Source organism: Chionomys nivalis, chromosome 14 (assembly GCF_950005125.1).
Source record: "Chionomys nivalis chromosome 14, mChiNiv1.1, whole genome shotgun sequence".
NCBI classification, from domain to species: Eukaryota; Metazoa; Chordata; class Mammalia; order Rodentia; family Cricetidae; genus Chionomys; species Chionomys nivalis.
This window is the reverse complement of record NC_080099.1, coordinates 36,670,134-36,685,718: the sequence shown is the minus strand read 5'-3', so window position 1 is coordinate 36,685,718 and position 15,585 is coordinate 36,670,134. Positions and strand designations below refer to the sequence as shown.

Genomic DNA, 15,585 nt, shown 5'->3' with positions numbered 1-15,585 from the left:
AAGCAGAAGAGATCAGAGAGTCAGGGGTAGGATCCCAGGCCTTTAACGCCACTGTTAAAGTTATTTGTTTTGCTTTTTAATCATTCTGATGAGAAGCTACCAGAGGGTTTTGAAGAGAGTAAAAGTTCTGACATTAAAAAAAAAAAATTCACTGCTTTTTAGAGGCTGGCTCTAGAGAAGCCAGGGCAGAAATGTCTCCTATGGCTTAGTTTGAGAGGGAGAAGGCAGTCAGGTGCAGACCACGGAGTTTGCTGGAGGCTTGAATCTCAGCTGAAATGAAGACAGCAAGCCTGGGGTGCTCAAGCACACCTTCAGTCCCAGCACGCAAGAGACAGGAGGCAGAGGCAGATGGATCTCTCTGAGTTTGAGGCCAGTCTGGTCTACACAGTAAGTTCTAAGACAGCCCCAGCCTACATAGCAAGATCCCCTCTCAAATAGCAACAACAAACCCAACCAACCAACCAAAGGCCAGAAATGATTCCTAGAGCTGGGGCCGTAGCTCAGAGGTGGAGCACTTGCTGGTCATGCACAAGGCTTAGTCCCCAGGGCTGGCAGAAAATAACAGTTCCTCGATTGTGACCCGCATGGACGGCAACAGTGTTCACTGAGAAACGGAAGATCACTAAAAGCAGGCAAATGAGAGGCTGAGTGTGTTGTGTGTGACATCAATAGTTCTGTCTACATATACAAAATTAAAACATCTATTGGATTGCTAGTTGGACACATCAATAAAGAGCTGGATATATGTTTGCGAACTGAAGAAGTAAAGCTAGAGATTATAATTTGGAAGCCATCATTGTATAGATGTTACATATAGTCAGGGACTAATGGTTCCCGGTGGAAATCATTTGGGGAGACTATATCACTAAGAAAAAGATAGCCAAGACCTGGGCTCTGGGACACTCTTTAGTCACTGAGAAGCCTCAGTGACCAATGGGGTGGGAACACAGCAGAAACCAAGAAGCTGCAAGTCTAAGGAAGAAAGCAGACCACTGAGGAGGCGCACGCCTAAGACAATGGCAACTGACTGGTCAGGGAAGACGAGAACTGAGAACTGTGCACAGATACCAGCTTTCACAAGACTGTCCCTGACGTCACTCAAAGCCAGCAAGGGGAAAAGGAGGAGGAGAAAAAAAATAGAAGTAGGAACACAGGCCCAGAGCCAAGCCTTCCAAAGAGGCTACTTAATAAAGGGGAGCCAGGATATGGGGACATTTGGCCTGGGGGGTATTATTTAAAGGTGGTATTCAACATTACACACTTGCTAAATTGATGACTAAAAAAAAAATCCACCAATGAGGAGCAAAGAAGACGTGATTGTACGACGAAAACATGGTTTGTAATTCAAGCCCCATATAGTAACAATGACTTTGCCTCAAATATAACTCATTCTTTATGTGCTCATCTGTTCTCTAGTAGAAATGATAGACAATGGAGCTAACTCCGAATATGTCCATGACACTGCTAAAATGTTAGGTCTGTAAGGATCATATTTTATAATACTTTTTAAAAGTTTATTATAGGTCTGTAAGGATCATATTTTAAAATACTTTTTAAAAGTTTATTGTTCTACAGAACTTGAGTGGTTCTAACTAATGCAATACTGAAACCAGCTCAAATGACTTCCATTCAAATTAGCCCTGGAAAAGCAGAAGAATAAAAAGCCTCACCCACAAATCTTTCTGCATTGGCTCTGCGTGGCTGGCTGAACCGCACAGAGCTCTTAAAAGTCACGTAAGCCGCTGGGCTATTTGCTCATGGTCCTGGGTGTCTTTCAAAAATCTGTTGCCAGCACTCCAGAGGGATAGGAAGGGTAGAAATTTGATGGGCTACGTAGGGGTGGAAGCTAGCCTCCACTACATTTCTTAAAAATAAAACCTTCCTAGTCAAAACGAAACCCAAGACTGGCAAAGAGGTGCACGGGTTTTCCCTCCAGAAAGGGGCAGCCTTCGGATGGAGGCACCGGGCCTGCCCAGCACACACTGCGGACCGACCTGGGCAGCACGCTACTCCCAGGCGCCCGTTCCCGGCGCCCGCAACTTGCCTGGGAAACAGTGCTGCGCGTCCACGAGGCTCTCCAGTTTTCTTCTCCCACTGAACAAGCCCTTATTGACAGGTGACTTGTCGCAGAGGTCTGAAAATTAGGATGTGACTGCCAGAGATCTTGTTCCGAAGCTGCTGCGACTCGGCACGCCACGCCCAGTGAAGACCAGGGCTGGTCACGGAGCCCTCGGGGCGATGGGCTTCGCCTTCAGAGGTCGTGCTCTGCGGACCTCCCGGTGTCCTGGCAGACTGGGCCACCAACGACAGACCGAGTGGAGGATGGGGTGCACTGTCCCCAGGAGGAAGCAGATGGCCAAGGGCGGAGGAGGGGAAATGCCGTGGGGAACTGCTACCCAGGCAAATGCCGGCTTGGCTCCCTGGTTTTTGTTTTCTTCCTTTTGAATTTCTGTTTTCCTCCTTTTAAATTAAGTCCCAAAGTCCAGGCTAGTAGAAGCCCGGAAAGGAATTCGGCTTCTATCTGTTCCTTACAGTCCAAATAAGGCCCAAGACCAAAAAAAAAAAACAAAACAAAAACAAAAACAAAAAACAAAACAAACAAACAAACAAAAAAAAACCCCCCCACACACAAAAGCAACAACAACAAAAAAAACCAAACCAAACCAACCAACAAGAAGAATCTAGTAAAACTACAAACCTTCCAGAGTCCCCATACTCGATTTTTACCTCAGGCTCCAATGTTGGACATACCTCAAAACTTCAGTTAGATCTTCTCTCTTCTGACATTTGGTGATTTTGAGACAGGATCTCACTATGCAGTTCTGACTGTCCTGGAACTCATTTAGTAAGAAAAAAACAAACAAAAAAGAAAAAACAAAACAAAACAAAAAAACGGATGCGACTGCTCTGAGGTACGATGGAAGAAAGTTTACTGTAGAGATAGGCGAGAGCACAGTCAGAGACAGGGACATCTGGGAAAGCCCACAGTGGACCATGAGGAGTGGGGAGGGGACCAGGTGCAGGAGCTGAGACAGCAAAAGGTAAAAGAGCGAGTAACCAAAAGATCTGGATTATACAGGAAAGAGTCTCTGGGGGAAGGGCAGGTACTGAGGGATGCTGTTGAGAATCTGGCAGCCAGGTTCGTTTTGATATGTTAAATAGGCACCCCAGCCATTTGTCCCAGGGTCTGAGATTAAACACAGACCAAACTGGCCTTCAATTTAGGGATTCTGGCTCTGCTGGGATTAAAGTGTGTGCGCCTCCATGCCTGGCTGACAATTTCCACTTGCTTATCGAGGAAAGGAACTTAACCAAAACCAGGGAGCCTACGGATAGCAAATTGGGCTTGGAAGCCTGTTGTCAGAGGCACACAGCGCAGACCTCCGAGTTACTCTCCTCTCTCAGCAGCCAACTGGGTGTACCACTGACCTCGGGAGCCAGTAGATAGTCCCTACTCAGACTGCTGCCCTGCTGCTCTTTAGGGCGCGGTTTTTCTCTGGCCATTGTCTTCTCCAGGGTTGCCTCGGTATTGACCCACTTGGCCTTTGTGCTCTTTTTGCCTCTTCTCTCAGTTCCCTTTGCTTGCCCCCTTCCTCTGGAAGTTTTTAGAATCAGTGCCCCTTTTCTTCTCTAGTAAACTATAAACTACTTATGTGTACCACTTGTGTATAATGTATAATCACATCATCAATCTAACTGTATGCATCCAGATTAGTGCTGGGTCAGTATTCTTCCTCTGGTTCTCCCGACCATTCCCAGAAATTCAGAGAACCTTGTTTGTGAAGCAGCAGTAAAGCCAGCATCTATAATAAGTCCCTGATGAGTGATCTCAAACTCTATTGTGGTGACTTGGACAATGTTGCAAACCTCTGTTTTTGTTCTCAGTGGAAAATTAGTCTTTGTAGCAGCATGTCCCCAGTTTTCCCTCAATGAAGGAACCAGCAAGGTTTAGTTTTATCAATCCTTGTTGTAATTGGTTAGTTAAAATAATGGCTGAACTGTGATTGTGAGGCTGATCATTTGTCGGGCTAGACCATTTAGTAATCAGTAGGAAGGGTTAGCTCATCAAGGACACGACAAAAAGGAAAGCAGTGCCGTCTGTTATTGCTAACTTCACCTTCTTCCATGCGTTCCAGCTGTAAGGTGAAGATGCTGAATGCAGGTAGCTGGAAGGTTTACCATTCTAGCAACCACAGAACTTCAACCAATACTGCTTCACCTGTCTCTCCTCCGAAACATTCAAACTAATGACAGATTTAACGAACACCTACTTCCTCATTTGACACATCAAGTGCGCCAATGAGCTAAAAGTCATTACCGTCCAGGGTAAACCGACTCAGACTTTCCCACTCTTTTAAATTGCTTCAAATGTTACATCGATCATCACAACACATACATGTACTGTTTGAAGAAGTTAAATTGGTCATACACACATAAACTTGTTTTTTTAAAGATTTATTTATTATATATAAAGTATTCTGTCTGCATGTATACCTGCATGCCAGAAGAGGGCACCAGATCTCATTGTAGATGGTTGTGAGCCATCATGTGGTTGCTGGGAATTGAACTCAGGGCCTCTGAAGGTACTGCCAATGCCCTTAACCTCTGAGCCATCTCTCCAGCCCCAAACTTAAGTTTTTAAAAGAATAAAAAACAGGACTTTTCAGTCCTTCACAATCTAGAGTAAATATTCAACAAATGCCAGTTTGCACAAACTGTAAGTTTCCTCTTTGCAGAGACCTGCTCAGGAACCAGATGTCTTGTCAGTCTGTGTGGGTGGGGTGAATGCGAGTCAACGCTGTTTTTTTTTTTTTTTTTGGTTTCTCAGGACAGGGTTTCTGTGTAGCTTTGGAGCCTGTTCTGGAACTCACTATGTAGACCAGGCTGGCCTTGAACTCAGAGATCTGTCTGCCTGTGCCTCCCAAACCACCACCACCCAGCTTAAGACTATTAAATTTTAAACAATCTAAGTTAGCTGATTTAAAAATTAGACCAACTGATGGTATCAATGTCTTTCACGAACATTTTCTTCTTCTTCTTTTGATTTTCGAGACAGGGTTTCTCTGAAGTTTTTGGTGCCTGTCCTGGAACTAGCTCTTGCAGACCAGGCTGGCCTCGAACTCACAGAGATCCTCCTGCCTCTGCCTCCCGAGTGCTGGGATTAAAGGCGTGCACCACCACCGCCCGGCCACGAATATTTTCATTAAGAATTTTAAGGATAAAAAAACAAGGCAGTGGTTGCACCCTTCTTTATAATATTTTCGTTAGTTCCTCCCATGTCCTCCTCTATGAAACAAAAAATAAACACTACTGTTGCAGAACAATACTATGAGCGGTGTTATTTTTATTCTTTGTTCATTTTTTGAAACACACATGGTTTCTCTGTTTAGCTCTGGCTGTCCTGGAACTCACCCAGTAGACAGGCTGGCCCCAAACTCAGAGATCTGCCTGCCCATGTCTCCTGAGTGCAGGGATCAAAGGTGCTGTGTGCCACCACACCTGGCCAGTTGCTATACACTGGCTAATCTCTTTTGTCTTTCTTTCCTCTCTGAAACCATTTAAAACATTAACACTGCCCAGTCTGAAACAGTACTATGAGCTGTGTATTTCTAAAGAGTTTTAGAAAGAATTAAATTCTGATAGAAACAAGTCAATTTGCTGATTTTTTAAAATTTTTTATTTTACATGAAACTGATTGGTGCAATCCTGTGGAACCATCTTTAGAGAAAATTCTTTTTCAAAAGTAAACAAAAATCCTTTGTATTATTTATATATTAATTTGCCTAATTTTTGAAAACAAAACTCATAGCTTTATCCTACTTAACTATAAATGATACACTTAAGAAACTGAAACAAAAGATGGATAGCATAGGCATAAATGGAACCGTTCAGTAAACTGCTTCAGTCCACTGTATTTTCAAAGGTGATTATTTGAGCCCAAAGGAAAAGTTGTAAGTCACAAACTATAGTTTTAATAGAACAAAAGAATGTTTAGATTATTAGCAAAGCAATATCTTAAAACATATCTTCATTCAATATTTCATATTGAAATAACTCATGTATAAAGTTGCTTTCCATTATTTACTTTAAAAATAATACAATTATGATGTTCAAATATGATATGACCAAACAAAAAAAATATTTGGAAAATTCAAACTCCTGCAACAACTTATATAAAGATTATAGAAAAAAAAAGACAAGCTACAAAATACATCATAGGAGGAAAACAGTATCACAGCATTTATGTTGGGTATGTATTTTCTTATATATTCATACCAGTTGAACAGATAGCTGTCAAAATTTAGCGAGCTATTAAGAAATGAAACTAAATTCATACTATTTCTGACATTAGGTAACTGCTGATTTCATGTTTGACTCATGGTTTCATTAAAAATGATTTATAGTAATATTTACTATCATGACATTTTGAGAGGCACAGATTAAGTGAGGGCATTATTATGCCAAGCCTGGCAGAATCTATACCTGACTCCATTTAATTACAGTGTAAAGTATCTGAAGAGCCCATGGCAACCAGATATGGCATTTAATATGTGCCCATGCTGAGTAACCACATTAACATTGGTGATTAAAACATTCACAGCTAAGTAGATGAGACATTTTAAAAAGCTGCAGGACAACTTCAATACAAGAACTCAAATGGATAAATCTCCAAAATCTTAAACTCTTCTTAATCTGTTTGTAAAGTCTGTTTAAGGAGTAGTGGTCTAGTCGTCAAGACCCTAAGAGATGGAAAACATGTTTACTCCTTCTACACTGGGACATCTGAAATTAGTAAGCAAGACAACCTGAACTCATTTTGCTCTTGCATGCAGAAGTGTGTGTGCATGCGTGTGCGCATCTTAAGATGGCTTAAATTTAAGAGTCAACTTCTCTAGTCAGTAATGGTAAAAAACTAGAATCGCTAGTCAGTCACTATCCTATGATGTCAAGTGTTAAAGTCTCCACAGCATGAGACTCATTTGATTCTCATTACCTGTGGTGAAGAGGCATGACTGAAAAGCAACTGCCATGGTTATCCTCTTTTCAACAGAAGAGAAGCCTGCTACCTATACAATTTTCCATCATTATGTATCCTATTCTGAATACTTGGATCAAAATCTCATTTCAATCAGCTTAATCCACACAAGTGTAAGACACAAACAGTAGAACCAATTCTAAAGACTTTAAAATAGGAAACATTCACAGCATTCAAAATTTGTAATTTTAGGGCTGCCAGTCAGAATCTGTAGAAACAAGAGAGAAATGAAGAGAAAAACTGACTTCTCAGTGCAACACATCGTCAGTATGGCACCTATGTGGTACCAGGTCACAACTGTAGACTGAAGCTGGGAATGACGTGACCAGAACGTTCAAATGACTCAGATCCCCTCTTTTCTTTGTAAAAGCCTTGGAAATGCAATGTCGCGGACAACTCACTAAAAATGTTTCTATTTCATTACCCACATTGTAGTGTCTCATATTCTTTATCCTAAGTTACACGGTCTGATTTTTAAGGTCTGTTATGCATTTTTTCTGAGTGGTGGCAACACCTCTAAACAAATAACAGCTAGTTATAAATCACAGAATGAGAGAAAACAAGCAAACACCTGTACATTTTCCAAACTAGCAAGAAATAAATTATATCATGATATATCAATGAAAATTGTATCAATATTAACTAATAGTTCTATGGTAGATTATTTTCCCCCATAAAATTAAGCAGTGCAGAATAGGGCTTGGCTACAGTTAATCACTTTTGGTTTTCTTAAAAACACAAACTTTATTCACTATAAACAATTAAAAGGCAGTTTTCTTCCTCTGTAATACACAGACATTAAATCTAAGATTGTTTTTTAAAGTCTCAACTACCTATTAAGAAAAGGATTTTTAAATGGTTAAAAGGAATCAGAATACCAAAGTTTAGTGTATGAAGAGTACATATAAACCAAGAAAAAGTAGATCATTGGTGTTAGGTATTTCATATGAATAGCTGCATTAAGGTCCAAAGTTTTTCCATCTTTACAAATAAAAAAGGTGTCCTCTCCCCATGGGGATCTGCATCGTACATCTCTCCCAGCACGTATGAGAAGGGTTTTAGAATGCTGCCAATATTAAATCTTCAGTACCTAGAGTTAGAGGACAGTAATTACAGTGGCTTGGTGCATCTGAAAGCGTAGTTATGATCCAACACGAGTTGTGGTGGTTCTTTTATCTGAGAAAAAACTTTTCAGAAGAAACACCTGCCCTATGCTAACCACCAGAAGAATGAGGGCTTCTCCTACTGACCAATAGGCCACTCTTGTATTTAGATCCTCTGCTCGGCTTCGGCCTTGAGCCTCCCTCAGTCGGAAATGAGTTTGATAGTCGATGACAGACTTCAGAGCTTCGTGAATGGAAACACAAGCAGATTCCATCTAAACAGAAACATTTCCAGTTAGTTTAACGTCTTTCATAGTTCTATACCTTCTGCTGTAGTGAGCTGGCAACTACTCTTTCACTCTTATTAGTTGCCCTGGCAGCGATGCTCTTCTATACATTCCCCTGGGCCAACCACTGAAAGAGGCCTGTTCCCCCAACCAGGATGCCACACTTCTAAGGCAGTTGATGGGACACAAACTAACTAAGTGAACATTTTCCTTTTTTAGTTAGGGTCAGTGGCTATTAAATTTCAAAAGGTTCTTAAGAACTAAAAGAATAGTAGGTTAGTAAATTCACCAATAATGGGAGCAGAGGACACAACCAGCATACTCTAAAAAATAAACCAAATATGCAAAAGACCCAAACCCAACTAATCAAAGTTATCTGAAACTTTAAACAGGCAAAAGTATTATCAACATCTTTAGCTAACTTTTGAATCTGACAGTGGGTAGAGAATGACCGTTATTCTTCAAATCAGTTTTTAGGGTTTTTTTTAATGCACATGAATGTCTGGCAGGCATATGTGCATGTACACCATGTACATGCCTGGTGCCAGAAGAATCCAGAAGAGGGTACTGGATCCCAAGAACTGTAATTACAGACAGTTGTGAGCTACCACATGGGTGCTGGGAGCCAAACCTGGGTCGTCTGCAAGAGCAACAAGTGCTCTAAACTGCGGAGCCAACGCTCCAGCCCCAGAGTTATCTTTTTCTAAACAACTACCTCTTCGATAAATAAATCTCCATCAGGCCAGTGACTAAACCAATGTGTACATGCCCAGTACATTCAAGTTTCAGCATCACTATTAAATGGCTTGTGGTCCTCAATTTGGATGACATTTTATTTTTTGTATGATTGTTATCTGATTTAAAAATGGTTATACTTTTTAAATATATATATGTATATGTGTGTACACACACACACACACACACACACACACACACACACCAGGGTTTAATATTCTACTGTTGAAAACCTAATCCTGGAAATGAAATACACAATTCATTACTATTTTATCTCACAAACCATGTAGGAAAAATTTAAAAGACACATCTAACTTTGTCTTAATTTTAATTAAGATACACAGATATTAGGAAATAACCTATTTACTCAAATTTTACTGCCAGGTATGCATGCCTATAATATGAAACCGGGCGAGTTTGGACAAGAAGATCAAAGCACAAGTAGACCTACTGGATTATGTGGTGAGTTGTAGACTAGCTTGGACTATAGAACAAGACCTTCTGATAGGCAATATAGCAATTAACATGTAAGAACCACTTGGATTATGTCAGGAAGCATGAATTAAGAACTGTTATACTTGCTGGTGTGGTGGTGCATATCTTTAATCCCAGTACTTGGGAGGCAGAAGCAGGCAGATATCTGTGAGTTCGAGGCTGGCCTAGTTTACAGAGTGAGTTCCAGGACAGTCAGTGCTACACAAAGAAACCCTGCATCAACCTCCCCCCCCCAAATACCCAAACAAAAAAACCAGAGAACTGTTATGTTGGAGAAAATTACTGCAATTAAGTTAAATTCATTCCTACAATTTTTGAGATATAGGCTAATTTTTAAATCATTAAAAGTGAAAATTTTCATATATATTCAAAGAACAAAATAGCGAGCCCCATATCCATATTTATTGATGGTAATGCATGGCTGACCTTTTTTCACCTTTATTTCTATTTTTCTAATGATTTAGAGCAGTTCTTTCTATTAAGATTTTTTTTCTCCATTTACGCACACACACACACACACACACACACACACACACACACACACGAGTGTTTTCTGCATGTACGTATGCCCACCAAGGTCTGAAGAGGGCATCAGATCACGGGGAACTAGAGTTACTGATGATTGCTGGGTCCTCTACAGACCAGCAAGCACTCTTAACTGCTAAGCCAACACTCCATCCATATTTAAAGCCATCTATGATACTGTAGCATTCCTTCACAACTGAAAGAAGATGCTTTAGAACACTGGAATTATTAGCCTTGCTACTTTTCTATCTTAGTGGCTGCTATGGTATGGATCCCCAGTGCCCGCCAATGGAGAAGAGAGAATCTTTAGGTGACAGTGTCTACTAGAATGGAGTTATGTCTTTGGGGGTTCAACCTTGAAGGGTATACTAGGATCCTGGCCCTCCTCTCTCTTTGCTGCAGTGAAGGTGAGCAACTTTCCTCTACTGCGCATCCCTGGCAGTGTTCTACTTCTCCACAGGTCAGCTGACCAGAACTGCAAACTAAGACACATGAACCAAAATGACCCTTCCCCACCTGGGTTGGTTATCTTCAGCTCTGTCCCAGCAACGGGAGACGAGCTGTGAGCTACCACCCGCGTTAACACTTCTTCCTTTCTCTACACGTAGGGGTTCATAACATCTTTGAACATGGGGTTGCACCACAGAGGTCTCATTATCTTTTGAATATCTAATCTGCAGGAATTTAGATTTTTAAACCATTTCAAAATTCAATGTTCATCAAGGAGTGAATACATGCTATTACATTATGTACTCTTCCCCCTTTTAAGCAATGCTCTTCAGCTCTTTTTTATTACCTGGGTAAGGGCACTGACTCGATTCTCACTGGGAAACAAAGGTGGGTCTTCTCCAACTTGAAAATCAAAATACACCGTTTTGTGTGTGAAAGTAGAAAACTCATTGCTGAAGCAAAATTTGTATGTCCCATTTCTGGAGGCAGTGAAGGTGAAACTGTCGTACTGTTTCTTCATCTCCTTGTACAACACCTGACCGTCAGGATCTTCTAGTCGACAATCTACATCGTAGTGACCGCCAGTGATGACCTGGAAGAGAGTTACAGTGATCACGGTAGCTAACATTTGAAAACAAAATCAACCAAGTTTCTTGCTAAAATGACAATAAGGGTGACAGAGGTCTTCCTATCACAACTTCACAGACCCTGATTTTTACCAGTGGATTAAAGACAGAGTTAAAATTTCAGTTCAACTAAAGCTTTATAGAAAGTGAAGAGGTCCCTCCTAACAGTAGAGAGGAAATGTAATCATATCAACCATTCAGACAACTGTACTGGTTGCTATAGCAAAAACAAAATGGTGAGAGAACAGTTTTGGCAATCTCTAACCACGAAAGTGGATGGTACAGAAATGTTATTTCAGGCTTTCTCTTGGCTAACATACCATTGACATTATGCATCAGTAAGACAAAGAGGTCTAAGTTAGACTTCAAAGAAATTTCTATTACTTATATGACCTTTTGTTTCAATAGTCACACAAGATATAATTTGTATTTGCAGAGCTATAATGTACACATATATATTATACACACAAACACGTACAAGTACAAATATAAATGAATGAACCCGTTGGATTAAGACTAGGGCTGTGCAATGCTATGTAAATATTATACCAGTGAGCTACACCCCTTGCCTGATTTTGCTTGTGGACTAGATCTTGCTAACCTGATCAGAATGACTACAAACTTGATCTGGTTGCAAGCCTTTAACGGGTAAACTCTCCCTCCAGCCAGCACACGTTTTGTTTTGTTTTTTTTCCTTTCAGTTTTGTGTTTTGGTTTTTGGAGACAGGATTTTTCTGAGGCCTGGCTGTCCTGAAACTTGCTCTATAGACCAGAGCAAGATCCGCCTGTCTCCCAAGTACTGGGATTAAAGGCGTGCACTACCACTGCTTGGCCTACTACAAATTTGTAACTCACCACTTCAGTTACAAAGAAGGTGGGATTACATGTATGCCAGCACACATGGCCAGATAAAACATTTGGGGCTACAATTTTAAAAAGCATTTAATAAACAGGGCATTTACCCTTCTCTTTAAAAATAAAAAATACCCTTTCTTCTAAGAGAAAATGTCTTCATTCTAACATATCTAGATATTCATACCTGATTACAGGACTCTGAATAAAACAAATTGAAAAAAAAAAGACTTGGTTACCAGCCACATTTGTTCTATCAAATTTAAAAACAAGTACCTTACTTTAGTTAACAGTACCTCTTCTAAATTTGCTCACCTGTTCCGACTAAAATTGGGTATCATCTCAAACTCAAATTCCACCATCTGTTCACAAGATCACACTTTCTTGACCATCTTAAACCGTCCATTACTAATCCATGATATACTATGGTCCTAAATGCCTAAACGTTCTCAAATCTAATCTCTTCTAACATGGGGTTTCCCAACCTGGTAGTAGGGGCTGTATTCTGGGCACCATATCACATTCACATTTAGGACTAATCTCTCTGCAATCTCAGTATATTAGATGTCAGCTGCAGCACCCCACAACTTGCAATTTCTCCTTGTGGGGTGGGAGTGGGGGTGTCTTATCTATTTTTATCCTTCAATAAAAAAAATCCCTTACTTAAAATCTTTTGAACACTCACTATACCTCAAGAGACGAGATCTATCATATCAGCATGCACTCCCTACCACCTCTTGCCTCAGCAACTTCCTGTTGTCACCCCCAGACTTCACAAGCTCTCTGCCTAACATCTCTAATGACAATGGGGTTCAACAGAATTTGTTTGCCAACATATCACAGGACCTAACACTGCAAATTTTTTTTTTTTTTTTTTTTTTTTTGGTTTTTTTGAGACAGGGTTTCTCTGTGGTTTTGGAGCCTGTCCTGGAACTAGCTCTTGTAGACCAGGCTGGTCTCGAACTCATAGAGATCCGCCTGCCTCTGCCTCCCAAGTGCTGGGATTAAAGGCGTGTGGCACCACCGCCCGGCTACTGCAAATGTTTATAAACCTAGTTTACAAGACAATGTAATATAAAACATTGCCAAAAGTTCTCACAGAGATCTGGAGAGATCAGGTATGGGCCTTCTTTGCCCTTCCTTTTTGCCATCTGGGCCAGATGTACTCAGACCAGGACCATTCAAGTGTGAAAGGAACACCTTGCAACCAGAGAAACCAGAGCTGAGTTTTGTCTGAGTTGTCTTCTGGCCATATAGGCACAGGTAACTAAACTTTAGAGCAGAGCTCTGAGTCAGGAATTGGGCTACAGGAGAGCAGAGAGACCAAATACAACTCATGTTAGTTACAGGGGAAAAAAAGACAATCTGATCCAAAATCACCTCTTAGAACTCTCAGCTCGCACAGCCATAAAGCAATTTTTTTTTAAAATTTATTATGTATAGTGTTCTGCCTGCATGCCAGAAGAGGGCACCAGATCTCATTATAGAAGGCTGTGAGTCACAGGGGTTGCTGGGAATTGAACTCAGGCCCTCTGGAAGAGTAGCCAGTGCTCTTAACCTCTGAGCCATCTCTCCAGCCCCAGCCAAACTATTCTGCTAAGACTTTAGTACCAGAGCTTAGCCTAATGCCAGGCCTGCTGGAACTTTCAAACTATCTCTTCAGTGTGCCCTTTCCTCCTCTGCTGTATTGCAGACCAAACCTTAATCATCCTTCCTCGGGCAGCTCAAACCTCACTGCGCCACTACATTTCCCCTGGTGAGCGCTTTGTCCCCTGCCAGCATTCTGCCCGTGTATCACTGCACTTTAATATCCAGACTGTGTCTACTCTAGGCGGTACTACAATAGAGTTCATCTTGAGACTCTCATTTCTAGTCCTTACAAGTTGGGTGATCTTGGATCTAAGCCCACCTTGGATTCTGTTTTACCAATTGAAAGGAATACAAACTCTTCTCTATTTTATATTAGTTTTCTTGAGAAAGAACATATATAAAAATTTTGGCATTCTGTATACATAAGAGATTTTTTAAAACTGTTATAGCACCAAGCATATTATCTACAGATATAAAGTTCAGGAAATGTATATTGAACTCAGGAAAGTCTGACTTACATCTTACAATTCCTTTGTAATTATGAGAATTGATACACACATATATCCTCAATGCTTTTTTTGACCCTTAGTCTCTTCTCCCTCCCTCATCAAGTATTACCACCAATATAAACACAAATTACCAAGTACTGTCGATTTTACCTTTTGTTTTTCTCCTTCTGCACTATGCTAACCTAGTCGAAGCTATTATCGCTTCTTTAAAAAAAATACGTTTATTATTTCCAATTATGTGTATGGGCGTGTCTGGGAGAGAGTGTGTGCATATGAGCGCCAGTCGAGGCCAGAGGTTGTTGGATAACAAAGGGATGCAGCTCCAGTTACAGGTGACTACGAGTCACCTAGCACTCCAGAACTGCTGGAATGTTAAATGAGCCTATGGACAAAAACGGGAGGCTGTTTTAGTCTACTTTAAGAAATCACATCGAAGAGAAAAGTTCCTGGTTTGCACTGTCCCCAAACTGAGAAAGAGCCTCTGGTGTAATCACAATTTTTTTTTTTTTTACAACACCCTTGACAGATGATCTTTAAAAATCCCCTAACAGAGAGCTTCCAATCACGTCTGCAGTAACCAAGAGTCCGGGGTCATACAAAAACAACCCCCTCCCCGACCCTAAAAGATCATGGAGTTATATTAAATCCGATTACACTGGAGTTGTGGATTACAGGAGTAGAGAGCTGGGCATTTGTGTGCAGAAACAACTTAAAATAAATCCCTTAATTTTTTAAAGACGAAAGTTATTTAATAGGGCTTAAATTCAATGAACCGGAGAATGTCACAGCCACAGGAAGCATTTCTATATTCACAATGCCCTGCCTCCATAACCGATGTGACTCAGGTTAGGCCAACCACAGTGGCTGGGGCCGGGGGTACCTGGAACTCCAGGGTGCACTTGGTGCCCTGAGTGATGTCCTCGTAGAAGCACTGCTTGGCATTGTCGGGCAGCTCAAAGGTGATCTCGGAGGCGCCGCTCGGGCCCGACAGCAGCAGCAGCCCCCACAGCAGCGGAAGCAGCCTGCATCCCCAACGGCCCGCTGCGGCCGCCCAGCGCGGCGACGGCGCCGACTCCGGCATCATCCCGGCAGCGCGGCGGCCTCAACGGAGCTGCGGGGCCTCGACGCGCGCAGCAGGCCCGGCCCCCGCCGGCCCGCGAGCCTCAGCGACGCGTGCGACGGGGAACGAGCGCGGGCTTCCGAAGAGACGCGCTGAGGGAACCGGCGCCGCTCCGGGAAGAGCCGAGGGACGCGGGGGCACAGCCGGCAGACCAGCGGAGGAAGAGGCCTCGCTGACCGGAAGTACAGCGGGCGCCTCGGCGGAAGGGGCGGGGCCGGGGCAGGCCCCAGCGACCCGGATGTGATATCCGGGGGGCG

At 41.9% G+C, this 15,585-nt stretch overlaps 1 protein-coding gene across 1 annotated transcript; it reads right to left on the bottom strand.

Moving 5' to 3' along the window:
* Positions 1-5,639: 5,639 nt before the first annotated feature.
* On the bottom strand, positions 5,640-15,507 carry Tmed7 (transmembrane p24 trafficking protein 7). Its single transcript, XM_057788277.1, has 3 exons — positions 15,089-15,507; positions 10,978-11,223; positions 5,640-8,414 (listed from the first exon to the last, which is right to left on the bottom strand). Exons 1-3 carry the CDS (start codon positions 15,290-15,292, stop codon positions 8,178-8,180), a joined length of 687 nt encoding a protein of 228 aa, XP_057644260.1. The 5' UTR covers positions 15,293-15,507; the 3' UTR covers positions 5,640-8,177.
* Between the last annotated feature and the right edge of the window lie 78 nt (positions 15,508-15,585).